General features: G+C 41.0%; 1 protein-coding gene across 1 annotated transcript in view; it reads left to right on the top strand.

Annotated features, from left to right (window-relative positions):
* yy1a (YY1 transcription factor a) overlaps positions 1–15526 on the top strand; it is a 38740-nt gene extending 23214 nt beyond the window's left edge. The window contains exons 4-5 of the mRNA XM_086002989.1: positions 12974–13132; positions 14044–15526. Of these exons, the coding sequence (XP_085859115.1) occupies positions 12974–13132; positions 14044–14226 (342 nt within the window). The 3' untranslated portion in view covers positions 14227–15526. The remainder of the gene's footprint in view (positions 1–12973; positions 13133–14043) is intronic.
* The last annotated feature ends 919 nt before the right edge of the window (positions 15527–16445 follow it).

Here is a 16445-nt window from a genome sequence, read left to right as displayed (position 1 = left end):
TTTGTCTACTTCCCTTCTTAAATAAGGGTGTTACATTAGCAGTTTTCCAATCTGCCGGGACCTTTCCTGAGTCCAGGGAGTTCTGGAAAATAATCACCAATGCATCCACAATCCCTACTGCCACTTCTCTCAAGACCCTAGGATGTAGGCCATCAGGTCCGGGGGATTTATCCACCTTAAGTCCCATTATTTTATTGAGTACCATCTCCTTAGTGATTTTAATCGTCTTTAGCTCCTCCCCCCCCCCCCCCCCCCCCCTCCATTGCCCCCTGTTTGTCCAGTGTTGGGATATTTTTAGTGTCCTCTACTGTAAAGACTGATACAAAATATTTGTTCAGCGTCTTTGCCATCTCCATGTTCCCCACCACTAGTTTCCCGGTCTCATTCTCTAAGGGACCAACGTTCACTTTAGCCACCCTTTTTCTTTTTATATAGCTGTAGAAACTCTTGCTATCTGTTTTTATATTTTTTGCTAGTTTACTTTCATAATCTATCTTCCCTTTCTTAATTAATCTTTTAGTTATTGTTTGCTGGCTTTTAAATGCTTCCCAATCTTCTATCCTCCCAGTAGATTTGGCTACTTTATATGCCCTTGTTTTCAGTCGGATACTATCCTTTATTACTTTACTAAGCCATGGATGGCTGTCTTTTCTTTTACTCCCCTTTTTCCTCTGGAATATATTTATCTTGAAAGATGTGAAATATTTCCTTGAATGTAGACCACTGCTCTTGTACCGTCTTACACTTTAATCTGTTTTCCCAGTCCACTTTAGTCAATTCTACTCTCATACCTTCTGTAAGAGCCACTACACCTTCATAGTCTCCTTTATTTAAGCTCAGTATGCTGGTTTGAGATCCAACTCTCTCACCCTCAAACTGAATTTGGAATTCAACCATATTATGGTCACTCATTCCAAGGGGATCCTTTACTAGGACATTTTTTTATTAATCCTGTCTCATTACACAGGACCAGACCGAAGATTGCCTGCCCCCTGGTTGGTTCAGTTACATACTGCTTAAGGAACCTGTCCCTAATGCACTATATGAACTCTTCCTCAAGGCTGCCATGCCCAGTTTGATTAGTCCAGTTAAAATCCCCCATTATTAAAGCTGTTCCCTTATTACAAGCCCCAACTGTTTCCTGCTTTATACTCCAACCAACAGAGTTGCCACTGTTAGGCCTATAGACTATGCCCACTAGTGACTTTTCCCCCTTCTTATTCCTTATCTCCACCCAAACTATTTCACTATCCTGATCCTTTGACCCAATATCATTTGACTATTGCAGTGATTCCATCCTTGATTAACATAGCAACCCCACCTCCCTTTCCTTCCTGTCTGTCCTTCCTAATTGTCAAATACCCTTGCATGTTTAGTTCCCAGTCATGATTATCTTGCAGCCATGTTTCCGTAATGGCCACCAGATCATACCCATGTGTAGTTATTTGTACCGTCAACTCGTCAATTTTTTTACGAATGCTGCGTGCATTCAGATAAAGAACTTTCAAATATGTTTTCTGACAATTTATTCCTGCTTTTACAACTTTACCTTTATCACTATACATTCTGCCCCTTCCTGACACGCTCTGGTTTTTAATTCCCCCACTGCTACCTTGCTCTATTGCCTTCTCTGCTGTCATTTTTATTTTTCGCTCTCTTAAAACCCCCCCCCCCCCCCCCCCCCCCCCACTAATTAGTTTAAAGCCCTCTCTACAGCCCTAGTTATTCGATTTGCCAGGACTCTAGTCCCAGCACTGGCCAAGTGAAGTCCGTCCCAATGGAACAGCTCTCTCCTGTCCCAGTACTGATGCCAGTGTCCCAGGAAGCAAAACCCATTTCTCCCACACCAGGCTTTGAGCCACGTATTTAACTCTCTAATTTTATTTACCCTAGCCAAATTTGCACGTCGCTCAGGTAGTAATCCAGAGATTATTACCCTTGTGGTTCTGCTTTTTAATTTGACCCCTAGCTGCTCAAACTCCCTCAGCAGAACCTCCTTCCTTGTCCTATCTATGTCGTTGGTACCAACATGGACCACGACAACTGGATCCTCCCCCTCCCACTCCCAAGTTTCTCTCCAGCCCAGAGGAGATGTCCTTAACCCTGGCACCGGGCAGGCAACACAGCCTTCGGGACTCTCGCTCTCGGCTGCAAAGAACTCTATCTATCCCCCTAATGATACTATCCCCTACCACTACAACATTTCTTTTATCTCCCCCCCCCCCCCCACTTGAATGGCCCCCCCGCTACACGGTGCTGTGGCCGGGCTGCTCATCCTCCCCGCAGTCCCCATTCCCATCCTCACAGGGAGTAAGAGCCTCAAACCTGTTGGACAAGAGCAAGGGCTGCGGCTCCTCCAACACTACCTCCTGGATCCCCGTACCTGCCTCACTTCTAGTCACACCATCCTGACCCTGGCCACGGACTACATCTGAATTAATTAATCTAATTGGTGTGACTACCTCCTGATACACAGAGTCCAGGTAACTCTCCCCGTCCCTGATGTGTCTCAGTGTTTGAAACTCGGACTCCAGCTCTTCAACACGGAGCCGGAATTCCTCGAGCAGCCAACACTTACTGCAAATGTGATCACCGTGAGCATCAATGGTGTCCACCAGCTCCCACATATTGCAGCAGCAACACATCACCTGTTCTCCCATTCTATGTAATTAATTAAATTTATTAATATTATTCTTAAATACCCTCTGCCCCGATTCTAGAAACCAGAGTTTAAGCGTCAAAAGAGAGAAATACTCACCAACCAATCACTTACCCGCTTTCTGGTGACGTCACACTTGGATTACTTTTTACCTCTCTGCTTCCCTCTGAGGTCCGAGACTGGAGACTGGTACACCTTACCTGGGTCTCTGAAGCTTTTTAAAGCTTCCCGCTCGCGCCTCCTGCCGACACCCGCGGTCTGAGGCCTTACCTGGGTCTCTGAAGCTTTTTAAAGCTTCCCGCTCGCGCCTCCCGCCGACACCCGTGGTCTAAGGCCTTACCTGGGTCCTGGAGAGACTCTCCTACATTGACTGTACTCCCAAAAATGTTAGTATAGGAAAAAATGGAATGTGATCTTCTCAGCTTCTTTTACATATAAATGATGCCTGCCAGAAAGTAGAGGTTTATAGAAGATAATCCATTAGGCCACACACCTTGAATTACATTGGCTTCAGCACTGATGGATTATTTTACATAATTCACTGCTTATTGGTGTGCCTTCTCTTATGGTACATCTTAATTATTTTAAATATATTTGCTTGATTTTCATTAACCAAACCAAGGTTTCATGGAGATGAAATGATTAGATACCATTGTATTGAGTCTGTTGGATGTTGCTGAAATTGTGGTTTCAATGATTTGCTCAGATGAATGAAATTAAATGACGGCAGAGGAATAAAGGGCGCATGACAGGATGAGGGTGTGACACTGAGACAAAAGGAAAGACAATTACATAAGAGGAGAACTAGTTCAGTGGCGGGGGTAAAATAAGTTTCTTGGACTGGAAAGATACGGTATTTAGGCTGGGGTATGTTGTTTTCCCTCATCCAGCCACTTTTATTTGTAAAGAGTCTTGAAAATAGGAATGACAAGATTTTTTAAATGATTCCTGATGATGAAATGTCCCACTGATTTTCTGGTATTTCTTTTGATTCCTGGGCTACTCTAGATACGGTGATTCTGATCCACGGGGTTTTGTTATTTATCTATATATGTAAGTGAGCTGGAGTTAGGCATTGAGGGAGTAATACTGATGACGCCAAATTGGAGAGTATGGCAATTGTGACAGATTGTGAAAGACTACAGGAGGACATCAATAGGCCAGTGGGGTGGGCAGATGATTACAGGTGCAGTTTAATGAAGAAAAATGTGAAGTAATACATCTTGGAAGTAGAAACAGATAAAGGAAATGAACATTTCAAATGGGGCAGTGGGCCTTGGTATGCTGATGCACAGCCGTTAAAGGATAAGGTCATAGAAAAGGCAAACTGACATCTTGGTTTTGTATCTAGAGGTATAAAATACAAAACAAGGTGGCAAATGTTAAATTTGTACAAGACCTTGGACTACAGTTAGAATATTGTGTATAACTTGGGCACCCTATTTTATAGGAAGGATATAAAAGCAATGGAAAGGGTGCAGTGTAGCCTCATTAAGATGTTACCAGGGATGGAACATTAGTTATTAAGAGAGACTTAAGAAGCTGGGGCTTTTTTCAACTGAGGTGATGAGGTTAGGGGGGTGACCCGACACAGGCCTTCATTATGAAGGGTTAGAATCAGATCACTAGTGATCAGATTGTTTCAGCTGGTTGGTGAGTACAAGGAATTAAAGGGGAGGTCAGAAACATTTCTTTACACAGTAGTTAAAATATGAATAACTGTCACAAACAAGAGAGAATGTTATTTGACCATTTGTCTGATGAAGAAAAACTCCAACCCAGAATTGATGGGTCAGGTGGCCTGTTTCTGTTCTGTAACATTCAATGATTCTATGAAAATCCACAAGCCCTTGCACTTGTCCAACAGGTTCGAGGCTCTTACTCCCTGTGAGGATGGGAACAGGGACTGCAGGGAGGATGAGCAGCCTGGCCACAGCACCGTGGAGCGGGGGGGCCATTCAAGTGGGGGGAGTTAAAAGAAATGTTGTAGTGGTAGGGGATAGTATAGTTAGGGGGATAGATAGAGTTCTTTGCAGCCGAGAGCGAGAGTCCCGAAGGCTGTGTTGCCTGCCCGGTGCCAGGGTTAAGGACATCTCCTCTGGGCTGGAGAGAAACTTGCAGTGGGAGGGGGAGGATCCAGTTGTCGTGGTCCATGTTGGTACCAACGACATAGATAGGACAAGGAAGCAAGTTCTGCTGAGGGAGTTTGAGCAGCTAGGGGCCAAATTAAAAAGCAGAACCACAAGGGTACCTGAGCCACGAGCGAATTTGGCTAGGACAAATAAAATTACAGAGTTAAATGCGTGACTCAAAGCCTGGTGTGGGAGAAATGGGTTTTGCTTCCTGGGACACTGGCACCAGTACTGGGGCAGGAGGGAGCTGTTCCGTTGGGACAGGCTTCACTTGGCCAGTGCTGGGACTAGAGTCCTGGCGGATCATATAACTAGGGCTGTAGAGAGGGCTTTAAACTAACTAGTGGGGGGGAGGTTCCTAGAGAGCAAATAATACAAATGACAACAGAGAAGGTCATAGACTTCGGTAGCAGTGGGGAAATTAAAAACCAGAGCGTGTCAGGAAGGGGCAGAAGGTATGGAGTAAAAAGTAAAGTAATAAAAAGGGCAGAAGCAGGAACTAAGTGTCACAAAACATATTTGAAAGTTCTCTATCTGAATGCACGTAGCATTCGTAACAAAATAGACTAGTTAATGGCACAAATAACTACATATGGGTATGATCTTGTGGCCATTACAGAAACATGGCTGCAGGGTGACAATGCCTGGGAATTAAACATACCAGGTTATTTAACGATCAGGAAGGACAGGCAGGAAGGAAGGGGAGGTGGGGTGGCTATGTTAATAAAGGAAGGAATCACTGCAACACAGAGAAATGATATTGGGTCAAAAGATCAGGATAATGAAACAGTTTGGGTGGAGATAAGGAATAATAAGGAGAAAAAAACACTAGTGGGCGTGGTCTATAGGCCTCCAAATAGTTGCAACTCTGTTGGACAGAGTATCAATCAGGAAATAGTTGAGGCTTGTAATAAGGGAACATCTATAATTATGGGGGATTTTAACTATCATATTAATTGGACAAATCAAATTGGGCAGGGCTGCCTTGAGGATGAGTTCATTGAGTGTATTAGGGATGGGTTTCTTGTGCAGTATGTAACTGAACCGACCAGGGGGCAAGCAACCTTAGATCTGGTCCTGTGTAACGAGACAGGATTAATTAAAAATGTCCCAGCAAAGGATCCCCTTGGAATGAGTGACCATAACATGGTTGAATTCCATATTCAGTTAGAGGGTGAGAAGGTTGGATCTCAAACAAGCGTGCTAAGCTTGAATAAAGGAGACTATGAAGGTATGAGAGCGGAATTGAGTAGAGTGGATTGGGAAAATAGATTAAAGGGTAAGACGATACATGATCAGTGGTGTATATTTAAGGAGTTATTTTACAACTTCCAAAAAATATATATTCCACTGAGAAGAAAAGGGTGTAAAAGAAAAGACAGCCATCCGTGGCTAAGTAAAGAAATTAAGGATAGTATTCAACTAAAAACAAGGGCATATAAGGTAGCCAAATCTAGTGGGAGGATAGAGGATTGGGAAAACTTTAAAAGACAGCAAAAAATAACAAAAAGATTGATTAAGAAAGGGAAGATAGATTATGAAAGTAAATTAGCAAAAAAATATAAAAACCGATAAGAGTTTTTATAGTTATATAAAAAGAAAATGGGTGGCTAAAGTAAATGTTGGTCCCTTCGAGGATGAGACCAGGAAATTAATGGTGGGAAATATGGAGATGGCAAAAACACTGAGTGAATATTTTGTATCAGTCTTTACAGTAGAAGACACTACGAATATCCCAACACTGGACAAACGGGGCTATAGGGGGGGAGGAACTAAACACAATCAAAATCACTAAGGAAGTGGTACTCGGTAAAATAATGGGACTCAAGGCGGATAAATCACCTGGACCTGATGGCTTACATACTAGGGTCTTGAGGGAAGTGGCGGTAGGGATTGTGGATGCATTGGTAATAATTTTCCAAAACTCCCTGGACTCAGCAAAGGTCCCGGCAGACTGGAAAACTACTAATGTAACACCCTTATTTAAAAAGGGCAGTAGACAGAAGGCTGGAAACTATAGACCAGTTAGCCTAACATTTGTGGTAGGTAAAATTTTGGAGTCCATTATTAAGGAGACAGTAACAGGACATTTGGATAATCAAAATTTAATAGGACAAAGTCAGCACGGTTTTATGAAGGGGAAGTCATGTTTGACAAATTTGCTGGAGTTCTTTGAGGAAGTAACATATAGGGTGGATAAAGGGGAACCAGTGGACGTAGTGTATTTAGACTTCCAAAAGGCATTTGACAAGGTGCCACACAAAAGATTATTGCTTAAGATAAAAAATCACGGGATTGGGGGTAATATTCTGGCATGGATAGAGGATTGGCTATCTAACAGAAGGCAGAGAGTTGGGATAAATGGTTCATTCTCAGACTGGCAATCAGTAACAAGTGGTGTTCCGCAGGGGTCCGTGCTGGGTCCCCAACTCTTTACAATCTATATTAACGATTTGGAGGAGGGGACCGAGTGTAACATATCAAAGTTTGCAGATGATACTAAGATGGGAGGGAAAGTAGTGAGTGAGGAGGACATAAAAAACCTGCAAGGGGACATAGACAGGTTAAGTAAGTGGGCAGAGATTTGGCAGATGGAATACAATACTGGAAAGTGTGAGGTTATGCACTTTGGCAGGAAAAATCGTAGAGCAAGCTATTATCTTAATGGCAAGAAACTGGAAAGTACTGAAGTACAAAGGGATCTGGGGGTCCTGGTGCACGAAACTCAAAAGGTTAGTATGCAGGTGCAGCAAGTGATTAAGAAGGCCAATGGAATGTTGGCTTTCATTGCTAGGGGGATAGAATATAAAAATAGGGAGGTATTACTTCAGTTGTACAAGGTATTGGTGAGACCGCACCTGGAATACTGCGTACAGTTTTGGTGTCCATACTTAAGAAAGGACATACTTGCTCTCGAGTCAGTACAAAGAAGGTTCACTCCGTTAATCCCGGGGATGAGGGGATGGACATATGAGGAGAGGTTGAGTAGATTGGGACTCTACTCATTGGAGTTCAGAAGAATGAGAGGCGATCTTATTGAAACATAAGATTGTGAAGGGGTTGGATCGGGTGGATGCGGGGAGGATGTTCCCGATGATGGGTGAAACTAGAACTAGGGGGCATAGTCTTAGAATAAGGGGCTGCTCTTTCAAAACTGAGATGAGGAGGAACTACTTCACTCGGAGGGTGGTAGGTCCATGGAATATGCTGCCCCAAAAAGCTGTAGAAGCTACATCATTACATAAATTTAAAACAGAAATAGACAGTTTCCTAGAAGTAAAGGGAATTAAGGGTTACGGGGAGCGGGCAGGAATTTGGACATGAGTCTAGGTTCGGATCGGTCATGGCCCTGTGGGTAGCGGAGCGGGCCCAGGGGCCGTGTAGCCTGATCCTGCTCCTATTTCGTGTGTCTAATTCTGTTAGATTCAGGAGATGGTTCTGTGATAGTAGATTGGTGGTTAGGATCAGATCAGCCATGATCTTATTGAATGGCGGAGCAGGCTCGAGGGGCCGATTGGCCTGCTCCTATTTCTTATGTTCTTATGTAATGTGGATAAATTGGGTAGCTGATTGGCTTAGCAGGATGAAACTGCGTGTGTCTGCTCAATAAGTGTCATTGCAGCAGTGCCTGGCAAGACCCATAAACCTTTGATCTGTACACCACAAGTGATATAAGTAGACACTGCATAATAAGACATGGTTGACTGGATTAGTATGGAACCTCCCAATTAAACACTTCTGAGTTCCCTGTGGTATGATTCATTGGTATGATTTCTGTGAACCACAATGCGTATATGATTTTTGGAGCATTAGCATGCTGATGATCAGTATCACCTCTACCACATATTTTATATAATTAGTTTTGACCACATAGAATCATAGAATGACCTCCTTCCGTGCTGTAACCATTCAGCCCGTTGAGTCCGTGCCAGTTTTCTGCAAGAGCACTTCAGCTAGTCCACACACCCACCCATTCCCTGTAGCCCTGCAATTTTTTTTCCTTCAGGTACTTATGCAATTCCCTTTTGAAAGCCACGATTGAATCTGCCTCCACCACCCTTTCAGGCAGTGCATTCCAGATCCTAACCACTCGCTGCGTTAAAAAAAGCTTTTCCTCATGTCGCCTTTGGTTCTTTTGCCAATCGTCTTAAATCTGTGTCCTCTGGTTCTCAACCCTTTCTCCAATGGAAACAGTTTCTCTCTGTCTCGACCCCTCATGATTTTGAACACCTATCAAATCTCCTCTCAACCGTCTCTGCTCTAAGAAGAACAATCCCAGCTTCTCTAGCCTGTCCACTTACTGAAATCCCTCATCCCTGGAAACATTCTCGTAAATCTATTCTGCACCCTCTCTAAGGCCTTCACATCCTTCCTAAAGTGCGGTGCCCAGAATTGGGCACAATACTCCAGTTGAGGCCAAACCAGTGTTTTATAAAGGTTCATCATAACTTCCTTGCCTTTGTACTCTATATACCTTTATTTATGACGCCCAGGATCCCGTATGCTTTTTTTTAACTGCTTTCTTAACCTGGCCTGCCACCTTCAACGATTTGTGCACATAAACCCACAGGTGGCTCTGTTCATGTACGCCCTTTAGGATTGTACCCTTTAGATTATATTGCCTCTCCTCATTCTTCCTACCAAAATGTATCACTTTGCACTTTTCTGCATTAAATGTCATCTGCCACGTGTCCACCTATTTCACCAGCCTGTCTGTCGTCTTTGAAGTCTAACAAATGCATACCCCATGTCTGTGCTTCTGTGAAATATAGGTTAGTTGGATTTTCCTGTCTGAATTCCAAGTTGTCTGTTCCTAGAGTCACAGTGCCTTAATTTGGCTCCAACATTCTAATCGACACCTTGTCTGCTCCATTTATCAGTCGAGCGCCACCAGAACTTTCCTGTTTACTAGTAGCCTTTGATGGGTAATAGAAGTCTGGCAGCAGTTGTGATGTTTAAATGCAAAACTGACCAGGCCCTTTAAAGCCACTTCTAAATAAGCAAATACAGGCAGTTGTACAAACTGCTGAGATCAGTCAATTTTAGTTGGTTGAGAATGTCTGCTCCAGGTTAATATCTGACCTGTAAGTTTCTTGCTCCAGGTCAATGACAGGTTTTCTCTTTTTCTTTTGAAGATTTTGTTTTGCATCTAACAAAAAGGTGTCAATTGGTGTAATGGATGTAGTTAAAATATATCTTCAAAATTGTTTATGTAATAGTGAATATTGTTAGTCAGAAGAAAATGTATGTCTTTTAGTTGTGCTTATTGTAACTGGCCAAACTAGTGGACAGACCTGAATTAAAAATAATAGAAGCATGCGCTACCATAAAGAAAGATTATGTATTTATATAGCACCTTTCACGGCCTCGGAACTCCCTGCTCGCGCTCTCGTATAGTGCTATGGGATGTTTTATGTCCACCTGAGAGGGCAGCGGGGCCTCGTTTTCACGGCACATCTGACAGTGCAGCACTAAAGTGTCAGCCTGGATTATGTGCTCAAGTCTCTGGAGTGAGAATTGAACGCACAACCTTCTGACTCTGAGGCGAGACTTCTACCACTGAGCCAAAGCTAAGTCGCAGTTTTTATTACCTTTTAGCCATTATCAGTATCACGAAAGCACATTAAATTGTGGCGCTAGGCAATAAGTCAGTCTCGAATATAATATATGCACAAATCTTTGAAGGTGGCAGGACAGGTTAATAAAGCATAAGGGATCCTGGGCTTTATAAATAGAAGCATAGAGTACAAAAGCCAGGACGTTATGTTAACTTATATATAAAACACTAGTTTTGCCCCAGCTGTAATATTGTGTCCAATTCTGGGCACCACACTTTGGGAAGGGTACAGAAGAGATTTACTAGAATGGTTCCAGAGATGATGCAATATAGTTACGTGGATAGACTAGAGATGTTGGGGTTGTTCTCTTCGGAGCAGAAAAGGCTAAGGGGAGATTTGATAGAGGTGGTTAAAATCATGAAGGATTTAGAGAGTAAATAAATAGAAACTGTTTCCAATGGCTGAAGGGTCGATAACGAGAGGGCACAGATTTATGGTGATTGGCAAAAGAACCAGAGGCAATGAGGAAAAACATTTGTTACACAACGAGTGGTTAGGATTTGGAATGCACTGCCTGATAGGGTGGTGGATACAGATTCAATAGTAGCCTTCAAAAGGGAATTGGATAAATAATTGAAGGAGAAAAAATTGCAGGGATATGGGGAAAGAGCGGGGAGTGGGACTAACTGGATTGCTCTGTGAAAGAGCCAGCGCAGACTCGATGGGCCGAATGGCCGCCTCCTTCTGTGCTGTACCATTCTATGCAGCAGAGCAGGTTTGGTAGCCTTACAGTGTAGTATCTAAGAATTAGTCCTAACTTCAATTCTACCACAGAGATGTGTTTTTTTCATCTTGGGACCAGGTTCAATAACCAAATCCAGTGAGTTTTGACTGAATATCCTATTTAGGATCTAATTTAACTCCAGTTGCTAATGTGAGTGAGCTATGTGACGTAAATAAAACTAATATTTGTCTGCTGAAACAATCTATAATAGTTGTGCCTGATTTTGAAAATAAACAATGTGGCCAGTGGTGAAGGATTCCTTTGTAATGTCAGCAGCAGTAGGTTTTGCACTGTTGTAGAACACCGAATAAATTACCAATATACCTATTCACTTGGCCCATGTAATAAATATTGTGTTAAAATCCTTGTGTCAAATACAGAATTTCTTACTTTGTAACTTCTCTTACACACACACACCTTATATTGGGATAACTGGTTGTTTCCAGGGACAACTGTGATGAGGACAGATGACTCAAATTGTGCCCTGATAGCTCCTGGAACACTGAAATATTTGAGGTTATAGATTTCCTGTAGCCTATTCTAAGTTTCAGCAATCCTACTCCAGCAAGAAATGGGTAGCTCTGCTTTGGATCTCCTGCCTGCAAGGGGCAAAAGTTCAAAGTGACAACACTGTCGTGGCATGTTCCGTCCAGCATGGTACAAATCTATGATGACTTGATTATAGCTTTGCAATAGTGTAAACCAAAGTAAATGTGTTTTCCGTATGTTGGCTTGAACGCTGTTTGCATGACTGGTCTGTTCTTGCCCACAGCAGCATGGCTCAGATTAGAAACTTCTGGGGTGTGATGAATTAATGCCAAAAATGTGTGTGTGCTGCCTGTATTCTATATAGCAACTGTGTGCTATACAACAACTTGCATTTCTATAATGCTAATCGGGTAGAGAAAGACTTTGGAAATTCTAAAGGAGACTGCCTACTGAATAGCATGATATGGCTGAATTTGGAAAGCTTGAGAATTTTGTTTTTTTAAGACGTTTAGGTCTTTGCCCATTTCAATATTAGTGGAATGAATAAGCCGCTCCGCCTATCTAGCTTGCCTTGGATCAGAATGATGGGGTGAAATGTCTTTTCTTGAGATCTGATTGGACCTGTTCTTCATGTTTATCTGCTTTTAAACCAATGTACCTCTGCCTGCAGCTAAATCAGGGATTGATGTCATTCCCTTTTGAATCTTGAATTAAAGCAATATTTACTGATCTATGCAAGGACATTTTCATAAATTAACAAGTGTGAACAAGTTATTCTTGACTTCAGTGAAAAATTATATCCTTTGGTTTTCCTATCTTTGCATTCATCTTATTCCCTTTTATTTTATTAACTCGCATCATATTGGACAGTAATTTGCTCCCTTTGTTCAACTCATTCATTGCGTGTAGTTTGTAAGCTTTATCCCTACTGCACTGCATCTTGAATGTACCCATCTGGGCGTAGTCGAGTTCTGTTGGTGGCCAATGAAGTTACTTGCTACTGAACAACCCTTCTTATTTTGCTGTGTTTTTATGTATCAGAGGTTGACCAGTGCTGTTTCTAAAGTTGTGAAATACTTCCACCTCTAGCACGAGCGTTAAAATTCTACCCAGACTGATGGAATAGTAGGGGTTTGGGTAGTCTCAATCCAGCTGTTCAGACTGGTATACAAAATTGTATGTGGGAAATCTAAAAGGAGGAGACAATTCATTTAACAATGAGGAATAACTGATCAAAATCAGCTTGTTGGAAAACCAATCTCCGTAGTCTTAGTGCATTGGTATCTGGTTTAGTTTGTTGTAGGTTATTACAAACACAATTTCTTAACAAAGATGTTTGTTAATTTTTCAGGGTTGCACTAAAATGTTTAGAGATAACTCTGCCATGAGAAAGCATTTGCATACCCACGGCCCACGAGTGCATGTCTGTGCTGAGTGCGGAAAAGCTTTTGTGGAGAGCTCAAAACTGAAGCGACATCAGCTTGTTCATACTGGAGAAAAACCCTTCCAGGTAAAGGCTGTGAGGTGTTGCCTGCTCTCTTCTATTGCTAGTTTAATTGTCAACATTGAATTTATGTGCAGATAGATGTGTTTAGAAATTCAATGGTTTTGCAGAAATGTTGTTCTGGGACAATTACAAGAATAAACTGTTCAGCATTGCTTTGTGTATTTAAACTAAACAAAAAATGAAGTGTTCAAACATGTATTCTGTTCATTTATAATCCGAAATTGGGAAAGCTCCTGGAACTTTTACTGATGTGACAAAATAGCATTTTGTTAATCCACTTTAATCCTATATAGCTGCTGCTGGTTAGGTGGACTTTCCACAAAGTGGATTTCTCTTCTAACAATGGCAGCTTTCTGCTTTAATATCTTGTTTTCCTGCACCATTCCATTACTAAATTGATGACATAAAGTCACTGCTGTAATATATTAGAAATTTAGTGGAATGGATGCTGGATAATGCAGTGTGTTAGAAGACTGTCCTTTCACCTCGGAGGCCTTGGCTTGGACCTGTCAAAGATTGATGAGCTACAAGTCTCTGCTCTCCAAAGGCCCTAAATGAAATTGGTTTGCTTACTTTCAATTAATCTAAGTAAATGTGAATGCACAACATCAAACTGCGTTTCATTTGTGCAGCACCCTTGCTGTGGTGGCATCAATGTCTGAGGGTGGGAAGTGGTCACATTGATACAAGGTATTCTTCCGACATTTGGGACAGAGTGCAGAGAGCTTTCCCTGCATTCAACCCATGACGTGATGACCCAAACCTGTCCCATTTCTTCCCAGTCTACTTTTTGAAATATGAAGTCCAGAAAGGTAGAATTCACTTAATTTTTGCTATGTGTACATTTTCTTGTGTTTAATGTGAACCATGGGGAACTCTTTGCCAATAAAATGTTTTGTTTTGTTTTGAACCAGTGTACATTTGAAGGATGTGGAAAACGCTTCTCCCTGGACTTCAATTTGCGCACTCATGTGCGAATCCATACTGGAGACAGGCCATATGTTTGTCCTTTTGATGGCTGTAATAAGAAGTTTGCCCAATCAACTAATCTGAAGTCTCACATCTTAACACATGCCAAGGCCAAAAACAACCAGTAGATTCTCCAGGAGGGAAGAACCTAGCCCTTAACAGGGCATTATATGACCACATTTGGGCATAATGTTGACCTTCCCTTTGTATATTTCTAGAGAAGAATTTTAAATAACTCTTGCATAACAAAAAAAGACTTGTTTTGATAAAGTAGTCAAAAAGTTGGAGATGATGCTAGGATGCTCTTCCTGTTTTTGTCCTGTATTCCTGTTTCAATAACACCTTGGTGTTTTCTAACCAACACATTACTCTGGGGGAAAAAAGCCCTGATGAACTTGCATTTATCAAAGTCAGTTCTTTACCTGACAGTGCTAAAAATTGGACTTATTTCAGCATTCATATAAATATGACACTCTCCCAGTGCTTAGAGCAATTCACATTTTTAATTTTGTATTTTCCAGGTGTGCATATTGTACACTCATTTGGATACGCTAGTAATGCAGATGCTATGTGATTTCTTTTGGAGTTTGAATTTTTTGCTTGTAATAGTTTCTTTAAAATCATAGAATTGGCAGTAACTGTACTACATGCATATTTCAGAGTTATTTCCTGTATAAAGTTTTGAGATAGTTTTTTTTGTTTGCTATCTTAATTTGGTTGTATTCTTTGATGTTAACACATTTTGTATAATTGTATCGTATAACTGTAATGAAATCATGTAGTATCAAAATTATAGTACCGTGATTCAATGGTGTTAATCAACTTAAACCCGTTTTAGTCACAATGTTTATTTTTTGAAATGTACTGCCGGATGCTAAAGTCTGATGTAATTTCTATTAGAGCCTGTTTCCGTTGTGTTATGCAAAAAACCAATGCTCTGTTCCATTAGTAGAATGTATTGTGCAGGCACTGACCTTTTATTAACACCTGTTAATATGTACATCCCATGTACTAGATAAAGGCCAACAAATAAAGTTGTGGTCCTGAAGCAAGCACTTGTTAGAAAGTGATTTGCAGCACATTGTGATTCTCCTAACTGCTTTAAAACTAGTCTGAGAAACTGTGTTGTTTTTCACTATAAACAATGAGTAGGAAAACATAAGCAGGATGAACCTACAGTAAGATTTATACATAGAACACTAAAAGAGATCATGGTTTCCTGTGCAACTCAATTCTGATCTTTCTCCGCTTTTCTACGATGCTGCAAATGATAAGTCAATGGAGTCTTTTGGAATTCTCAAACACAGGTAACGATATTCAGGGTGGAAAAGGACGTGAAGCCCCAGGTGAAACTGGTTATAATCTCTGTTCAGTTTAAATTGTAAGTACTGCAGGTTGACTTTGGAAATAAATTTTTTCTGTTTATAACTGCTCGAAAGAGTTTTGTATTAGATATTGAATGTATTTGCATCTTTTTGTTAGTCATGACAACTTCATTTAATTTTTATTCTGCTCAAACAGTAGCATAATTGTTATAAGGCAGAATGTGATCAAGATGAAAGGTAACTTTTTTTTAAACTTCCCAAGCGCTCCTGAGATTGTATTGCATTAAAAAAAACAATTGCAGCCATATGGAATATATAAATTGCTTTGATGTATTGATCTTTCTAAGTGAAAAGTTAAATTGTTAAATTAACTAGCAGATTTCTTGTAGCATTGCTCATGATGGGTCAGACAGGACGTAGTGCACATCTTCACTGAAAGAATTTGGAAAGAAGTTTGTAAGATCTCAAGGGTTGTTGCAGGAGTTTTGATTGTTTACTGGGAAATGAGCATTCTCCTAGCATACTGTGGGGTAAGTTACTAGTTTAAAAAAAAAACTCTGCATACAGGGAAGCAGCTCTTTACTATTTAACAAATGCCAAGAAATATAACAGGAAAAACAAAACAAATTTTCATCTTTCTTCCTTTGCCAAATATTTTTCCAACAGTTATGAGTGTTACCGAAACATTTTAAATAAATATCTCACATTTAAATAGATCAGGACTTTTATTTAGAACCTCTGTCCATATTTGAATAATAGTACAGTGCTTCCAGGGCTGGTACTATGGATATGAGCAATGATTGTACCAGATATAAACATATTTTGTAATGTATTCCAAATGTTACAACAACTGCCTTTTTTTTTAAAGCTGATCCTTTCCCATGCTGTTTTCCTTCTTGGCTGTATCTGTGGTTGTATTATATTTGCCAACTGTATCCGAGAGATCAGCTAGTATATAGTATAATATTTTTTGCTTTCAGTTACTTCAGAAAAATATAGTTCATGGCCTACCATGGCTTTAA

Source organism: Somniosus microcephalus, chromosome 12, assembly GCF_052327205.1.
Source record: "Somniosus microcephalus isolate GS21.2 chromosome 12, FLI_Smic_1.0, whole genome shotgun sequence".
Classification (NCBI taxonomy): domain Eukaryota; kingdom Metazoa; phylum Chordata; class Chondrichthyes; order Squaliformes; family Somniosidae; genus Somniosus; species Somniosus microcephalus.
Note: the sequence above shows the minus strand (reverse complement) of the source record. Positions and strands in the feature narration are given on the sequence as shown.